The 19,463-nt window shown below is 38.2% G+C and overlaps 1 protein-coding gene across 1 annotated transcript in view; it reads right to left on the bottom strand.

The window, feature by feature from the left end:
* The window catches only part of CORIN (corin, serine peptidase), a 142,824-nt gene that overhangs the window by 78,402 nt on the left and 44,959 nt on the right, over nucleotides 1–19,463 (bottom strand). Inside the window, exon 4 of the mRNA XM_026093564.2 lies at nucleotides 14,214–14,424. Coding sequence (XP_025949349.1) covers nucleotides 14,214–14,424 — 211 coding nt within the window. The remainder of the gene's footprint in view (nucleotides 1–14,213; nucleotides 14,425–19,463) is intronic.

Genomic DNA, 19,463 nt, shown 5'->3' with positions numbered 1-19,463 from the left:
AGGGACTGAATATAAGGACTTACAGCCAGTACATAAAGTTAGTTCTCACCATACACTCCAGAATATTTGCATTGCTATAATGAAGGTGGCAAAGACAGATGAGCCACAAGAGCATTATCCTTTTCAAAAGATTGAAAAAAAGCCTGTTTTATAAAATCAGAATGGAAGAGAAGACAGAGATATTGAAAGGACTCCCTGCAGCATGGAAAAGCAAGCAATCAGCTTATATATTATGAGAACATGAACATTTCAGCACCAAATAAGACAAAAAAATGGACTGGAATCAGTTCTATGGGTCCACAGACGTCTTATATTTTTTCTTCTAAAAATTATAGGTCCAATTAAGACAAGAAATTAACTATTCCTTAATAATCATCATATCTGACAGCAACAGGAAAAAGACAGCTGAAGAGTTACACTTGCAAAATACCTAGAACGTATCACTGAGTGTGATATCTACGTGTACCAGACATAACAAAGAGCTAGCAACAAAGGTGTAGCAAACTGATTCATTAGAGGTATAGCTCAGCCAGGAATCAGTTTAAACAATTATTAAGAATACTAGCACAGTTGTGAGCCGTTTTTGCAACCTTGTACCACCTGCCAAAACATCTCCTAAATAAGTAAAATTTCTGAAAATTCTCTGCCTTAGAATTATCACACAATTGCTGAACACATTATTGATTTAGTTCACTCTATAGAAACATCTCTTGCAAAAAAAGAAGCTCCTTATATGCCTGAGAATCCACATTACAAGTTCTTTTGATGTTGGCAAACAAAACTCACACTTGGCAAAGATAAGCTGTCACATTGAAACGGAAGTCCTCCGAATCTCACAAAGCTGTTTCAACTACAGCATTGCTACAGAAATTCTGGAATAACAACAAGTAAAATGGAGATCAAGTGGGCTGCAGAAGCTCCACAATGGAACTGAGGACTTACGTATTGTGCCATTTTAAAGCTCAGGCCTCTAGGACTTAAGACCCAGACTTGACAGTGTTCCCAGCACCCATCAGCCAGGTGTATGGTTGCCAAACTACAGGATTTCCCCAATAACAAAACTGTGCATTCCATACGCAAAGTATACAGGGCATGACTTGTCATCGTATAGGCCTCTTGGTGTCCAGGAAAGTGGCTACTATGGATAAATTCTGTTTGGGAAGCAGATCCCACAAACGTTAGAAGCAGTGTTTCCCTACAGCTGATCTGGATACATACATCCAAGGCACCACCCTTAACACACCACCTATACAAGCAGCTCTACTTTGCACAGGACTCATACGCTGCACACAGCTGCTCTATATATTTGAATGCCCAAGATAATAAAGGCACCCAAAACAATACTGTGCCTAAAGGACAGCCTTCCATTACCATAGATCACTGTGACAGGTAGCTTTCATTTCAGGTTGCTTTCCACAATGCATGCTTCCGTGTGCGTTTCTGAGCACTACTGAAAAGACCACCTCAGGAATCACTCTAAGCTAAAAGTTTTGGGGCTGCATCATGTCAGGACTCCTCAGGAATCACAGGCACATCACCTATTGCTCATTTACTCTCTAGGTTCCTGAGTAGAAATTTGTTGCTAATCATGCTGCTTCCTCACGTGAAAGTTGTTTTACAAACACTTCAAGGCCGGCATGAGCTGATGTTGCCATAGAAAGTCATCCTACCCATCCCCAGTCTGACTTCTGAACTCCACCTCACGTGACTTCCCTCCCTTCTTGTGCCAGCACGACACTTTATGCTGTTACAGAATGAATCGGGTCAGTTATTCCCATTTTAATTCAGATCAGTTTTCCAATCCAATTTAACATGGCACTGAACAAATATTTTTGCCAGGACAAGGAAGGAACAGTAATCAGCTAGACAAAAACAAGCAAGGGAGTAAAATAAGACTGATTCTTTGAGCACCACTACCAAATTATCCCAGCCTAAAGTGCACCATAAAACAAGAGTCTGGAACATTTTCCAGAGAGGTTATGGAACATCCATCCTTGGAAATACTCAGAACTCCACCAGATGTGGCCCTGAGCAACCTGATCTATCTTTGAAGCTGGCCCTGATCTGAGCAGGGGGTCAGACCAGATGAGCTCCAGCGGTCCCTTCCCACCTGTGTGATCCTACAATTCTAATTTGCCTGTTCTGCTCAGTCTGCGAGGAGTATGGTGCTTACGCCTCCAGCAGCGGGACAGTAGCTTCTCAGAGGTGAGGGAAACTTACAGAAGGTTAGTATTCTTCTAACTCACTCACTCATTAGTTTTTAACTGAAGATGGTTTAAACATAATTTGTAGATAAGTTGAGCATTAAAAAAGGCATGAGCTAAAAAATATGGAAATCCTTGGAAAATCCTTTGACCACTGTTCAGTCTGAAACACTCTTTGTTTATTAAGTCCTGCACAAGACAGTTTACTCATATCTACTAGTGAAGCTTGGTTATAGTAAGGGTCTTCCATCTACATCGTTCTGGTTTTGAATCTGGATGCACAACTCTGATTGATAGCATTAATTCTCCCCTAGTCTTTGTGGAAATGCAAGGGATTACTGAAAGCTTCTGTGCTACAATTATTCCAATTAACTAGATGAAATAAATCTTATTTTGTTAAAAGTGTTCTTCTAGCACATATATTAAATTGTCAAATACACATTAATAAAAGGCCATGTTCATTTTCTTATCTGATGCAAATAATGACTTTAATTACTTTGAATGATCATTATTTACTTATGAGTAATATATTGCATGCGTAGGAGACAGTAAGGATGACCTGTGATCCCTAGCTAACATACCAGCCAAGAGAGCAGAAACCACAGCTAATAACAGACAATACACACAGCAAAACATTAGGCCATCAAGGCTGGAGGCAATCAACCAGTAAATTATGCATTTATAAAATAACTGGTACTCCTGATTTCCTTTTCTGCCTCCTTCCCTTGACTCCCCTGGGCAGCGTTGTAAAATATGTTTTCAAAGGGACGTTCTCATGCCCAGATTGTTCTTAAAAATATTTCTCTGTTTGATAACCTTTTAACTCCGGTCTATCTGCAACTCCTCCCAACACACACTTTGAAAGAAAATCCTTTTGTGATTTGGAAAGTATTTATGGTCAGTGCTCTAGATTAGTGGAGCAGGTGATATAACACACTCAACTTTTGATGCTGACTGCTATGGCAAAAGCTAGCTTCACACCCACTGGACCAGATATGATTTTGGCCAATACAGGATGCCGTCGTATACTGTATACTGCATTTTCTGCATATTTCTAGGTCTTTTTAACCTAGCTTTTATCTTTTAAAGTAATTTCTTAAGTAATCCCTTCCTTCTGTACATTGAGTTCTTCTCTAGAAACTGTACAGATCAGTAGTTATAAACAGACTCTATTTGTGTGTAGGGAAAACAGAGTTCTCTAAATGGGAGAAAAACTGCTCATGAGCATCTAATTTCTCTGTCCTGCTTTCCCTGTATTTTGTCCCCAGTTTCTCCTTCCCCTGCACTGCATCTGCCATCTACTGGTGCATTAGTGTAAAACAGCTTGAGATCAGAGACTCAGTTTCAGTCCCTTTTAAGTGAAGAGCTGTACCTGGCTTCAGTGCCACCTCCAGCTTTTAGGAAGGTCAGTCACACAGATAGATAGTCTTTCTCAGGCCCACCTACACAAGCTGAGCCATGACCTAGATAGAAAAGTTTGCATACTTTGACTATCACTCATTTGTCAACTCAGCACATGAACTGTGATTTTTCAGAGACTTGTGAACAGGCCAAAATTCAGCGGGTTAACTTCTGTAAGTCTAACCGTAGGTACAGAAACTTTATTAATAAGTGCAGAATTTCCCCTAAAGTAAGCACATCTTCTATTCTACCTCCCATATCTTCGTACCCCCAAGAGCCATGATATTCGAGCAAACTTCCTGCCAAATGTCAAGTTCCATTGCTCAAATAGACAGAGATACTATAAACTCCTGGCAGTTATGAGAACGCTTTTTCATAAGCAAATCAGTTATTCTTCCTGTTTTTGCCCAGGACAGATATTAGGCATTAAAAAAAAGAGTCTTCCCCTTGCCCCCCAAAATTATCTTCTAAGAAAACACATTAATAACTTTATATATAGGCAGTCCAACCAATTCCACACCTTTACCTATACTTTCAGCTTGCACTGTTTGCAGATATGGGCTTCATGTTTCTCACCTCTATGCTGTCTCCACTTGGGACCAAGTACGAGCCCTTACTGGATCATAAGATGATGAAAAGCACATGCTGACTTCAAAATCAGAGTTCTGAGGGACAACTCAATGTGTAGTCTTCTCATTAGCACATTTTTCTCCCTGATAAGTAACAGTTACACAATACTGATGAAATTATTAATTAAGCACGAAATCATGAGTAATGCAGGCTGCACTGAGAAGGAAGCTGTTATAAATATGTAATATTGATTTTAGCTATGTTATAACAGTTGTGACATGTTGTTTCTTCATTTTCATGGGAATATGGTCAATGTAAATCTCTCAGACATATGTCAGTATCCCTTTCTTTGAAGTCACATGTATATCAGCTGACTCTTAACTCAGTGTCTCATTTCACTTCATGAAAAACATGTTCTGGTGACTGGACAAAAGAAATAAAATTTTCTTTCTTGATCAATAATCTTTAATTAGAATGGGAGATGAGGTTTCACAATTTCTTTTCTTCCTTTAATTCATTTCTCTATGCAAGTACTCTCACTTTCTGAAGCTGCATATTGTAGATTTTCTTTGTTCATACATATCCATTTATTGCTTATTTAATTTTCATTTGAATTATCTCTAAGCTGATTCATTGTCCTTTTATTTGGACAAAGTATTCAGATATGTTCAGCACTTTCACTGAAACACGGTTTCAATCATGACATTGTATATGACATTTGTTATTGTACATAAATATTTCCAAAAATACATAGGAACCATTAAGTGCTATTTGACAGATATCTTAAACAGACATTGTTGCTACTTCAAATCTCTAAGTTGCACATTTCACCTGCCAACCATTCCATTTTCTTATTGCTGTAAGGCAGTCTGAGTTAGTCCATTATCAATTTCCGGGTGGACTGGAGTTGAAACTGAGTATTTATGTTGTGCAGGCATATTTCTCTTAATACACAGCATGTTGACTATCTGCCAGTAGCATCTCTATTGTGACCAGTTTACTTCTGAAATTAGATCATGTTAAAACTATTATTATATGTGATTGACTATTATGACTATTACTGAAATAATAGCTATTGGAAGGCTCATCAACCAGTAAAATGGGCACAGTGAAAGAAGTAGTTTTCAGATGTTCTACTGGTCTGGGCTTTCTCAAGCAATACACATCCTGTGTGTCCCTCAGTTTTTCTGCCAAATGGAAACAATTACATCAATTTCCTTCGTAGAATTATTTAAATCAACAGTAACAGACAAATGATTAACAGTGGCAGACAGAGCACATTATTTGTGCAGGTAAAAGTTCACAACTTTATCGCACTCGCTTCCTCTCTAACTTTTGCCTTCATTATCTGACAGGATTTCACCATATACGTTTTTTATTAGCTGGACCTCTGAGGCTGTGTGGCTCGAGTCACAACTGGGCTTACATGAACCACAAATGGATTTAAAAACTGAGATTTGGATTATGACTTGTTTATATATTCAAAGACAGATTTTACAGCTTTGTTATAACGGTGTGTTTTCTTGCACATAATCAGTCCGTTGGGTTCCCAAGGGCTCAAAGTCAAGACAGAGCAACATTTAAAACAAAACACATGTGATTTCAAGCTTTTTAGATACAGAGCCCTTCATGCACTGAACATCACCTCTGCTATATTCGCGATAGAAAACCTGAAGTTTATAGTCTTCTGTTTCAAGGAAGATATGTCAACACATTCTTCTGTGGCTGAATATAGAACAGATGGATCTCCTTGGTACGCAAACATTGCCAAAACCCCAGCTAGAATATCCTTTTTGAGTCATGTTAACTTGGTCTAAAGAAGCACCATCAAAAGCAAAAGATATTAAAAGGAAGAAGCAACTCCCACAGTATGTGAAAAGCTGGATTACAAACTCAGAAAATAACCTAAGTGACTGACAGCCACTTCACAAGCTTCTGAAAGCAGCCTCCACTCCATGCGTTGGGGTCACGGCAAGATACATGCTGCACAGAATCATGAAAGGAAAACTAAAAGAAAAGATTGTGGGAGGTAGGAGGCAATCATCCCACCTTCTTCCTCAGAGCACTGGCAAGTGATCATCACCCATGCCATAGCTTAACCCTTTTCAGTCAGGGAGCAGCAATCCTAATGAAACCACCTTAGATAAGAGTATGGTAAGGAATATGCAGTTCAGGACGTCCTCCTAGGACGGTCTCTCAACATAGGTACTTCAACAGTGACTTTGTTGAAACTGTAGCTTTGCAAGGATGTAAAATGTAAATATTTTTATACAGCTGTAAAATGGCAAAGTTACCTGTGCAACTGTGATCTGGCATCTCTGCACAGACAGATTACAAGAAGATAGTAAAGCAGCCATGTCACAGACTAGCTATCAGACTACCTACCCAGAGTTCGTAACAGTTGTTATTTTGTCTTGGCATATTCACCTGCTTTGTTACCAAAATTAGGTAGATTAAAACAAGACTGAAACATGCCAGTGTAGGATTGCCTATTAAGACTCATACATATACAATATTCATGCACAATTAAACATGTTATGCACGTCACATAACAGATAGTGACTTAAATGTATGCTGATACTTTCTTTAAAACACATGCTGATACTTTCCTGTTCATACAGTCTTAAAATAAAAATTCTCTTCAACTAGATGAACAAGATCTATGTGACTCAGTTAACATTCTCTATTAAACATTCTAAAAGCCCCAATTAACTCTAAGAAATAATGTCTTATTATTTTAAAAGCCTAAATATGCACTGAGATAAAAGAAAATCAAATAAAAAAATCAATGTCACTGTGAGCAGGAGGAACAAAGAATATGGCTAAGTTTAGAGTATAGTTCACAAAAGCAAGAAAAGGAAAACAGCCACATCACTGATCTTATTCGCGGGTTATACAAAATGTTGCAGACAGGGCTCCGTAGCCCTATGAAGTTTGATTCTTTTCCATATTCTGGGAGGACTTGGAAGAATTTTTTCCCCCTTTCCTCCCCTGTACCTCCCCCCAATCTTTTAAAAATTGTTATCTGCTTATAATGACACCATACGTTTCTGGATTTGTTTTCAAGGCGTAATATTTCATTGAGGTTTATGTCCTTATTGGTAATGAAGGATTTTATGTTCTCCTTCTTATAAATTACAGAAAACAGCTGAAGACAAGGAACAAAAAAAAAAAAAAAAAAGAGGAAAAAAATTGTCACTATGAGTCATAACAGAGCAGCCATTCAAAGGATACTCAACTGCATACAAACTATTCACAGTTTTTAAAAGCCATATTCCTATTAACCTAATTTTTACTAGTTCAGTACCTCTTCCATCCCCAACATATCATGTAGCCCTCTGCTCCCCTCTTCAGTTTTCTGTGAGTCTTTACCAGGCTAGTGTTATTTGTAGCATGGAGGTTACAGCAGACCAAAAATATTAAAATTACATATAGACATTGACATGACAAACTCCTTTGTAAGAAATACCCTGAAAATCAAAGAAAGCATTTTCCCTTAATTATATTATTTTCTCCTTTAGAATGATGTTGAGAGAATAATTTTCAAAAATGAGAAAGAGATTATGGCAGATGTTTTTTCCCTCTGACATTCAGTGTTTACTGGATCATGACTGAAGTGAGTAAATGATAATGGGTGAGGTGAATGTGCAGGTTTAACTCAAGAGGAATGACAATATTGTACCTAAAGACACAGGATAAAAGAGTTACAGGTTCAGTTCTAAGCTCTATTGCAAATTTCCTGCTCAGTCCTGGTTTCCATAGCTATTAATATGACAGTATAACTTTCTCCTTCCATCCTTTATCTCTTTTGTCCAGCTGGGCTATAAACTTTCAGGGACAGAAGACTGCCCGTCAGTGTATGTTTAAACAGTATCTAATACAAAAAAACCTGATCTCAGATGGACTCTTTGGGCACTGACATAAGACACACTATTCCACGACTTTATTTTCAAAGATCTCTGACATAACAAAAGGCAAAGGGAATAAACATGCACAGGAATGAATGGCTGCATTAGAATTTTATCCTGAGAGCACATTATGCTTGTACTTTATAATCTGCATTGCTTCAATGCTAGTTTCTAGGCAGAGCTTAAATTAAGTTTGACCTCCAAAGATTTATCTCAGTGGAGTCTCATCAATGGAAGAGGTTTCTCTCTTCTGGAATACATTTCTACACAGAGGATCAGTGGAAATACCCAAGCTGTTAGTTTCTGCTTTAGAAGGCAGCAGAAGAATGAAGAGGTGCTACAGGAATCCATAATCTCCAAATTTATTCCCAGCACTCAAAATCAGAAATAAGCCAGGTACATAGGCCTTCAGGATCTCACATATGTTTCCTGCTTTACCATACCTTTTCATGAAACATGAATATTCACGGAATGTAAGAACTACTAAGTAGTACCCTTTGTCTGCATTATGCAGTTATAGGCTGGCCCGCTATGAACTACTCTATTAATTTTGTACCTTTACATTTTACTTGCATGTTGCCTTTACGATACAACCTTTTTCTTTCAAAAATTTGAAAACATTGCAAAATTTTTTTCAGAGCTTTTTTTTTTTTTTTTTGATCTTTTTGGATACAATATCTAAAGTCTGTTGAACGTGGGGAATCCAAGACAAGGGAGTTGCCATAAAGGAAGCAACACTCACTAGGTCATAGTAACTGACCATTGGCCTACTCTCTGTGTCTCCCAATAGTAAAGTAAAATACATTGGCTTAAAACACTACAAATCCTGACCACCAGCTCTGAGGATAGATCTTTCTCACAGCAAATAAGGTACAATAACATAAGTGTTGCCTTTAGTAGTAACTGGTCACAAACTAATACTACCCAAAAGGATAAAGCTGCTTTCTCAACCTGGAGTGTTTCAGAAGTCAGCTAAACACATCAGCTAGTTTAAAACACTCTTCCAACAGTGGTATCACTTTTCAGCTTTGACTCATGTTTTCTCTGAGCAGTGCTGCGGGGCTGTGTTAAATTAAAAGTGGGTTTTTAAAGTCTGATTTTGAAGTTATATTGGAAAGATCTCATCCATTCACCCACAGAGGAGGAAATCATCTTTCTTAAAACAGCAGCAGGACAGGTTGATCATACATCTAGCTTCTGGAATGAAATACAGCTTTCAAATTAATTTAGTTTTACTGCCACACATGCTTTGTACCATAGTAAGATACAGAAGAATAATTTTTAAGGGCAACAGCATTGTGGTAGTATTCAGAAACTCCAGTACCTAACGACGCTGTGTGCTACACAAACACCAAAGATGCTCACTGCCTGAAAACTTAATCTCCTTCAAGCGTTAATGAATACGATATTTATAAATATATATATATATAAGATAAATATGAAACAGACAAATTCAGGTATCAGAGCAAAGCTGTGTCATGACAGCACACTGGATGCCAAGGACTAATGTTTGTACCTTTCCTTCTCGTGGCTTCTCCTAACACAGTGTTATAATTACTGCTCCTACGGCTGAAGCTGCCTGTACAGACTCTCCCTACAGTACCCAAGAATAAAGATGTGAACATTGCATGTTTCATCTCTCTCTACTGTCTAAGCAGCATTTGTCAAATTATACTTTAAATAAATTTGAAACAATAACTCTATAAAACAAAGAAGCATCACCAGTAGCTTCTCTTTAGTTTCAGATTAAAAATTACCATCAGGGACGCACTAGCAGCCAGAATGAAACAGCTGTAATTCACTGGAGGAACTAGTGATAATAATCAGTAATATACTGTTACATGTTCTGCGATACTGTATGTTAAAAACAATCACATTTCCAAATAAAGGGCTACAACATACAAACATATCCCCATTCATTTCCTCAGAGTATATTCCACAGTGACTGTTCTGCTTCTCCAGATTCCTTATGTTTCTAATGTTTCTCAAATTCCTCTGTTCAAGAGACCTAAAACAGCCCTACCTCTTCATTTTCTGTATTTGTGCTCAACACATACAAAGTGACTCTCTCCTATTATTCCAAGGCTTTTCATATGAACAAAAGGTTTTCTTCAGAGATGTTCCAGAGTCACTGATAAGAATTCCGCAATTCAGCTTACATTTGACATGTCACCATTCTCACTGAGAGGAGGTATTAATTTGGGGAGGGGGCAGGGGGGTTAATAACTATATTATGCAGGTATTATACCTGTTTTCCTTAAAGTTGCCTAGACTAAATTCTCTTTCTGAAAATGCAATTCATAGTTACCTTATTTTAAGCCATCTGATCTTTGGGATCTTACAATAATAAATTTAAATTAACTTCAAAGTTTCTGACATGAATTTTTTTCTTCAAATATTCCCTTCTTATGCTGACAAAGAAGTTCTTACAGGTTATCAAATACAAACAATAAACAAACTGAAAGGGCAAGCGGTCACTGCAATTTGTTGAAGACCCTGTGTTATTAAACCAGAGGCCGCTGATACAGTCAAACAGACTTGAATAATCTTGAATAATCATGTTTCAGACACATCTTATGCAACACTTTGAATTCTTCTGGCTTCATTGGGTAAAAGAAGCATTTATTTCCGAATAAAATGGAATATTGACACCAAATATTGACAGCAGAGGGCTGAAAAGAGAGTTACATATCTTTGCAACTTCCTATCAATCATTAATAGTCAAGTTCAAATGCTTGAACTATGTATACCTATCAAGGTAAGGCACAGAATACTCTGGGTGCAACATATCTACAGCTTCCAACATATCTACAGCTTCCAACATATCTACAGCTTCCAACATATCTACAGCTTCCAACATATCTACAGCTTCCAACATATCTACAGCAAACACCACAATCAACTATCCCACTTTTTAAACACCATCAAACTTAAGTCATCTTAAAAAGATCTGGGAACCATCTAGAAAGTGGAATGAACCTTAGCACACTGGTTATACTTCTGAAATGGATAGGTGGGAAGGTGTATGAAACATTATCAGTTACACATAACAGAGCATGCATCACAACAGTCATTGTTAACGGGGAGACTCCAGTGCTTTTGCCCCTTCTCTGTAAATCCAACCCTGGGATTCCCCAGGACAGGAAATTTCAATTATTTTCAATAAACGAGCCATTAAGGAACTTATCTTGTTGACTCCTCTGACTCACAGTGAGAAGGCACCAAAATTCCTGGTGGTGACTGGCTACCAAAAAAAATGTTTTGCAAGAATTTATTTTAATTTATTTTATTACAATTAGCTAAAGATAAACACAGCTGAAATCAAGCGATCGCATAGTAGCTCGCATACTACCAGTCATTCTAAGATTTGCTTCTCTCTTCACTGTTTTAATCAAAAAAGTTGGAAATAAATTTTAAGAAAAAATATCAACCCAGCAATTTCTAATTTTAGGATCAATCTGCAAATATCTATTAAGTTCAAAAGATTTCCTCCTAAAAGCTCTAGAGACTTTTTAGGATGTATTTGGTAGTAAGCATTTGCTATCAAATTGATAGCCATGTGTTCGAGAGCAAGATACTGGTATTTCACTTATTCATATTTTTCACAGTCCTTCTAATAACTAAGGATTTCATTAAATAGCTGTTTTTTAGAGTTTTGATCTCTAATGTTTTTGAAACACTAGCAGAAGACTGAATTTTTGCTGTGATCTTGGCTTCAATAATAGTTTCATGAAGTGTTAAAAAAGTATATAAATTAAGACACATACATATATATGTATATACATAAAGTAAGCACATAAAGAGTTCATAAGGTTGTGCAGGCCTCAGGTTTTATATAACCAAACCATTCAAATAATGAATAAAAATCAATGGTATTTAATGTAGTCATGCTTTAAAAAACTGAGACCAATAGCCAGAAATATGGGAAGTCATATCCCAAATGAAGCTATGAGGCTTCTTAAAAAGCATTATTGATGGCCCTGAAAAATATCCGTTTGTCTGCAATAACCAGATTCTACAAGGGAGACAATAATCAGAAAAATCACTCAAGTGCCTACAGAAAAAAACAGATTTAACGAACCGGCACTTCAACAATCCATACTTAGGATTTTCTTGCACTTGTCACTCAGTCTACATTTTCACTGTCACCCATGATACGCCAGGAGACATGTGCTTATGTAAAGGGAAATCAGATTCTAATGGAACCCTGCATCATTTACAGTCTCGCACTGGACTTTCTTCTTGATCAACCTGCAGGGGCCAGAACAGTTTCCAGAATGAAGGTTTTAAAAAAAACACTGAAGGAGGCATTGTGACCTCCTGAACGTAAACCAGGACATGGAAATCCAGTCCCAACTTTGTCATTAAAAATTAATAGGAGAAAGTAGTTGCTGTGGAAAAAAACCCAAAAAACATGAAGAAAATCCCTGTCCCTTGAATCCCATGGTATTTTGGTTGCTACCCAAAACCAGAGCAAAAACCTGTATGTTCCAAACTTTAGTATAACTTTTTTTAAAATTATCAAGACAGCCGTCATAATGTAACCACATCAGATATTGCTCCATTATCTCAACCCTGCAAGAAAGATATCTTCAGCAAAGAAAGGGAAATAGAAAGTTTAAAAGGTTATTCTTTTACTACTCTGAGTTATGGACTTTGCACCTTTGACATGCCCCTTTCACCCTCAAGATGATTATGAAAGCCAAATTCCAAACAGAGCAGAATAAATGAACTGACAGAGAAATGGCCTGTTCCTCTGTCATTGAACCTTTAAATATATCAGTTTACTCCATGAAACAACTTTTCTGATTTTGCTGTATGAATTCTTGAGATAGTAATTAGTTTAGGGCTGTGTGGTACCAGATTCTTTAACGGGAACAATTACAATACTGACTCTGGAAAAAAAAGCATTAATTATGCAATGAGTTAAATAGGGTTAATTGAAAATAGTTTTTGGTAGTCTAACTAAAGCTGGGCACACAGGTGTAACTGGATTAAACAGATCACTCAGTCTAACAGGCAGTCTCATGCCACTGTTTCCCATGCTGCCTTACATCAGCCCTAATCCTAGCTATATAAGCATCTGTGTGCTTTTTTGCTGGGTTAATTTCCTGTCTGTTCAGTGAGCTTAATTGATTCACCTAGAGATGGTTCCATTACAACTGAAATGGTAGCTATGTATTACCTGGAGTGGGACTAGAGCCTTGAGTGGCAACTATGTTTTAGATCAGCTTACCTCATCTCATACAACCGCACTTCCACAGGTATCCTATGCATTCTCAACTGCACAGCTTGCAGCTTCTTGGTTCTTGTTGTGTTAACTGAATCACTTGCTCAGTTGCCATATTCTCTTCCACTGAATTTTGCAGGTAATGAAATAAGGAGGAAGAACTCTCCCCTCTCCCCTTTAGAAACATCATAGAGATTACGTACGTATCCAAAAACACAAAACTTTTTTGTGCCATATTTTGTTTTTAGCACTGTTAAACGCATTGATCCTTTTTCAAATAAAGCTCAAAGAGAAAAGTACATGCATAAAAAACTAATGTGTAATTATGTAAATGCAGAATCAAGACACGCCTATGCTCAAGCTCCCCAAACAGTTTATGTCAGTCTCTCTGAATACATCCTACTAATCAAATACCACAAATTACATATAAAGGATTATCTTTTCTGTAAGAAAAAGATTTAATGCAACGTTCAGTCATTTCAAATACTTTAAGAGTACGGATCTGCTTTTCCTGACTGTGTTGAATTTTAATTTAACTAACATCCACCACACTTCATGCCAACGCTATAAATATCCAATGCATTTATATTGTCACATAGCGTTCCGTTTTGGCACATCCAGATTGGACAGATGAGATACAAGAATTCGGGACAGCCTTTGTTATGAAAATAAACCTGACTGCCCTAATACTACAGTTTTGGTCTATGTATTGGCGATACTTTTTCTAAGAGAACTCTATTGCAGTTGGTTTATTTTGGCAAAAATGTTGTGAATAGCTTTGACAGACAGAAGTTCGCAACGAGGTCATAGGATTAGTTCAGATCTGCCCTTTTCTGACTAGATAGATAGTATTTTACCACAATGGTCTCTAGTCACTGACTGATTTTTGTTCCCCAATACCTGTCATCACCGTCACTGATGCATTCAGGAAGAGCAAGACTACAGCCAAACAGCATGATGTGTTGATAGCAGCTGAGGCGGTTGAGATAACTGAAGAACTTCAGGAACTTTTCCATTTCAATGCTTTTGACAATGGAAAGAACTGAAGTTAGAGTGGTGTAGTTATATGGCAGCATTTGGCACTGGCTGTTGGTGATATTTATGCAGGCACCTGTGAAATCAAAACAATTAAATTTAGAACAAATGAACCAACTATTAAATGGTGATACTAAGGATATATAGAATTTACTAGTTGTTACATATAATACATAACTAATGCCTGTACCTCACAGATAAGATGACACTCCGCAATGCTATCACAATACTGTCCAAAAATGAGTATCTAAGAACAGAAGGAATCTGGAGAAGCTTGGCAGTTTAATTTGGATAAGCAACCAACCTCTTACAGATTTGCACAATTCTCTGACCCTCTCAGTCTACAGAACTAGACTGGTTGCCAAATTGCCTTCTGACACAAGCTGGATGAGCATACCGCAAGAACAGCCTGGGTACAGCCAACTTTGGCTGAAACGAAGCACAGCAGCAATACAGAAAACTAAGGCTAATTGGGAATGCAATGTTTTAGAGGTTTCTACCAAGTTTCTACTACCATGCTGCTTTGTAGCTGCTCTTCCTGCCAAAACTCAGCAACTTCTTTATCTGCTTTTCCCAACATTATGGTCTTCCCTCTATAGTCTTTCTTCTCTACCCAACCAATATAGAATTATCTTTTTTTATAGGTTGAACACCTACTCTGTCCTAAACTGTTATTGTCCCACTTTCTAGCTACCAGAGATCCTTCTCTGTTCACATGCTGTCATATACAGTAGGCTCCCGCAGCTGTAAATGATCAGCAGATTAACATATTACGTGAAGTTCCACAAGTGAGTTTCACAAACCACACAAAATCCAGAATTTTCAGCAAGGACAAACTATTAAAATCTAATACTTGTGAGAGCTCCCTACTTTGATGATGGCCTTCCTAGGCCATCTAGACAGGCTCTGGTATTACATTCAGAGCATGTCTATATTGTACAATAGGCAAGGATCTAAGCCCATTCTGAATACCAGATCCTGCCACTAATCATTCTGTAAAAGCATCAAGCTCATGCTAAATGACCACCCCAACTGTAGAGTTTTCTGAAGGAGGAAAACTCTGAGTGCATCCAAGCCTTAGCACAAGTTTAAACTCCTGGTCTCATTACCTGAACAAACTGGGCACAGCTGGTGTCAAACAGGGTTGGTCCTAGTCCACCATCAGACACTTAGGAACTGGCTCCTTCCAAGCATTGTGTGGGACACTTACACTTGGCCTCCTGCCTCAGTAAGAGCTGGGGATGTAAAGCACACAGGACGTAGCTCTAAGGGCTCAGCAAATCTCTTCTTCACCTGTCTCACACAGTCTTCATTGTCTAAATGCGCTAGTGGCAAAAAGTTCAAAATCTGGTATCTATGTAGTCTAAATACATAGATCTAATCCTAGTTCCTACATCCTCACATAAGAGCTGGAAAGCAAACTATACTGAAAAAAAACTTCATTACAAGTTTGTCAAGCTGCAATGTCTTTGAAGGGATCAACATAAAGTTAGGTTTCTTATTTTATCTAGACTTGGCAAAATCCAATTCCTATTTTTTTAGTGTGTGGTAAGTGTACTCATAAAGTTTCCCCATTTGTCTTCTCTCTCTCTCCAGAAACCTCAACAAAAATGAGGATTCTCACTCTTCTCACTCCCACACTGCAGCAAGTGATAGAACTATTCATCCAGAAATTACATTTTTCATATAATTCAGGGTTAGATTCTCAGGGTCACATCTCTCATGCTGATTCACAATTAAAGGTAGATGCTTGGAGGTCAACAAAAAGTGATGACTTTCCAAATTAAGAGAATTTCCAAAAAAGCGCGGAGTGCAGTTTTTAAGTGTCTATGTGAGTTAGTACCACACACCAGTGACTTTCAGGGCAGCTTGTGCTCTGAAGTTATACAGGTGTTTTTTAAAAATACCATCATGATGATCACCGAATCTGCCCATTAGGCTGTCAGACTGAAAGCTAGTGATTCAGAAATAGCTTCCCCAGATCCAGAGAGGAAGGGAAAAAGGGGAAGAAAAGGGGAAGAAAAGGGGAAGAAAAGGGGAAGAAAAGGGGAAGAAAAGGGGAAGAAAAGGGGAAGAAAAGGGGAAGAAAAGGGGAAGAAAAGGGGAAGAAAAGGGGAAGAAAAGGGGAAGAAAAGGGGAAGAAAAGGGGAAGAAAAGGGGAAGAAAAGGGGAAGAAAAGGGGAAGAAAAGGGGAAGAAAAGGGGAAGAAAAGGGGAAGAAAAGGGGAAGAAAAGGGGAAGAAAAGGGGAAGAAAAGGGGAAGAAAAGGGGAAGAAAAGGGGAAGAAAAGGGGAAGAAAAGGGGAAGAAAAGGGGAAGAAAAGGGGAAGAAAAGGGGAAGAAAAGGGGAAGAAAAGGGGAAGAAAAGGGGAAGAAAAGGGGAAGAAAAGGGGAAGAAAAGGGGAAGAAAAGGGGAAGAAAAGGGGAAGAAAAGGGGAAGAAAAGGGGAAGAAAAGGGGAAGAAAAGGGGAAGAAAAGGGGAAGAAAAGGGGAAGAAAAGGGGAAGAAAAGGGGAAGAAAAGGGGAAGAAAAGGGGAAGAAAAGGGGAAGAAAAGGGGAAGAAAAGGGGAAGAAAAGGGGAAGAAAAGGGGAAGAAAAGGGGAAGAAAAGGGGAAGAAAAGGGGAAGAAAAGGGGAAGAAAAGGGGAAGAAAAGGGGAAGAAAAGGGGAAGAAAAGGGGAAGAAAAGGGGAAGAAAAGGGGAAGAAAAGGGGAAGAAAAGGGGAAGAAAAGGGGAAGAAAAGGGGAAGAAAAGGGGAAGAAAAGGGGAAGAAAAGGGGAAGAAAAGGGGAAGAAAAGGGGAAGAAAAGGGGAAGAAAAGGGGAAGAAAAGGGGAAGAAAAGGGGAAGAAAAGGGGAAGAAAAGGGGAAGAAAAGGGGAAGAAAAGGGGAAGAAAAGGGGAAGAAAAGGGGAAGAAAAGGGGAAGAAAAGGGGAAGAAAAGGGGAAGAAAAGGGGAAGAAAAGGGGAAGAAAAGGGGAAGAAAAGGGGAAGAAAAGGGGAAGAAAAGGGGAAGAAAAGGGGAAGAAAAGGGGAAGAAAAGGGGAAGAAAAGGGGAAGAAAAGGGGAAGAAAAGGGGAAGAAAAGGGGAAGAAAAGGGGAAGAAAAGGGGAAGAAAAGGGGAAGAAAAGGGGAAGAAAAGGGGAAGAAAAGGGGAAGAAAAGGGGAAGAAAAGGGGAAGAAAAGGGAAAAAAGGGAAAAAGGGGAAAAAAGGGAAAAAAGGGGAAAAAAGGGGAAAAAAGGGGAAAAAAGGGGAAAAAAGGGGAAAAAAGGGGAAAAAAGGGGAAAAAAGGGGAAAAAAGGGGAAAAAAGGGGAAAAAAGGGGAAAAAAGGGGAAAAAAGGGGAAAAAAGGGGAAAAAAGGGGAAAAAAGGGGAAAAAAGGGGAAAAAAGGGGAAAAAGGGGAAAAAAGGGGAAAAAAGGGGAAAAAAGGGAAAAAAGGGGAAAAAAGGGGAAAAAAGGGGAAAAAGGGGAAAAAAGGGGAAAAAAGGGGAAAAAAGGGGAAAAAAGGGGAAAAAAGGGGAAAAAAGGGGAAAAAAGGGGAAAAAAGGGAAAAAAGGGAAAAAAGGGAAAAAAGGGAAAAAAGGGAAAAAAGGGAAAAAAGGGAAAAAGGGAAAAAGGGGAAAAAGGGAAAAAAGGGGAAAAAAGGGAAAAAAGGGAAAAAAGGGAAAAAGGGAAAAAAGGGAAAAAAGGGAAAAAAGGGAAAAAAGGGAAAAAAGGGAAAAAAGGGAAAAAAGGGAAAAAAGGGAAAAAAGGGAAAAAGGGGAAAAAAGGGAAAAAAGGGAAAAAAGGGAAAAAAGGGAAAAAAGGGAAAAAAGGGAAAAAAGGGAAAAAAGGGAAAAAAGGGAAAAAAGGGAAAAAAGGGAAAAAAGGGAAAAAAGGGAAAAAAGGGAAAAAAGGGAAAAAAGGGAAAAAAGGGAAAAAAGGGAAAAAAGGGAAAAAAGGGAAAAAAGGGAAAAAAAGGGAAAAAAAGGGAAAAAAAGGGAAAAAAAGGGAAAAAAAGGGAAAAAAGGGAAAAAGGGGAAAAAAAGAAAAAAAAGAAAAAAAAGAAAAAAAGAAAAAAAAAAGAAGGTTCATGCCATTCTATTTTAAGAGATGCCAGAGATCGATCATCTCTTTAATGACTATTTGCTTTGTGACTTCTGTACAGTATCTTGGCCTGCTATTAAAAGTAAAAATCTCCATCCGTTTTTTGCATTATATTTTGTAGTTTAAAAAATTCTTTGCCATTTATTTGCACTGCAAGGCTTGGGAAAGCTTAACAGTAAAACAAAAAAGTTCTGATTTAAAGAGTAAAAATACTGAAAGCTTTTTGCAGCAAAGAGTCTTTAAATTACTAACCTCGCAACAGTGATCTCTTGCCTGCATTCTTTCAGTGCTGCTCAGATAACTCTTTCAGAAACTGCTGTAATAACAGGATGACATGCCCACTCAAATCTTGGGTATCTCACAGGCATACACACAAAAAAAACCACACTAAAGATATGTACATAAATCACATGATGCTAAATAGGGGAAGAGGAGGGGCACAAGCTTTAAGAAAGTGGAATTTCAACAAAACAATTCATAAAATCACCATCTATCTCCTGAGCCACTATGTCAAAACAGTCCCTGCGATAGCATGTACCCAGGGGCAGTGCCATTTTGCCCAAGTTCACACGCATCTGCTGCTTTGGCTCTTTTGAAATTCACACACTCTTGGCAGAGATGCATCACAGTTCCTTGGAGCCATTTGATCTCTTAGGAGCACTCAGTGACTGCGTAACACAGCACTGAATTCAACTTTCATGGCCAATTTTATATAAGAATTTTATAGCAATTATATAAGAATGTTTAAAAATAAAGAGCGATGGAAGAAGGGACCAAACCCATGACCCACCCTAGTTGCAGAGTCATGAACTATCTTTAGTTCTGTAAACCTTGCATTCTTATACCAGGGCTTTGTTTCAACATTTATACCAGGCATGTCTGTACCCTGGAATACTCTCCTGGAAAGCAGACGCTTGAGGTAGAACCCCGTCCTTCTAATACGGGGGCTCAGTCCACACCTTCTGTTTCTTATGTCATTTACCCAGCAAGTAAATTACCATGCAGCAGGTGAGTGTACCGTACCCTCCACACC

This window comes from Dromaius novaehollandiae, chromosome 4 (genome assembly GCF_036370855.1).
Source record: "Dromaius novaehollandiae isolate bDroNov1 chromosome 4, bDroNov1.hap1, whole genome shotgun sequence".
Classification (NCBI taxonomy): Eukaryota; Metazoa; Chordata; class Aves; order Casuariiformes; family Dromaiidae; genus Dromaius; species Dromaius novaehollandiae.
Note: the sequence above shows the minus strand (reverse complement) of the source record. Positions and strands in the feature narration are given on the sequence as shown.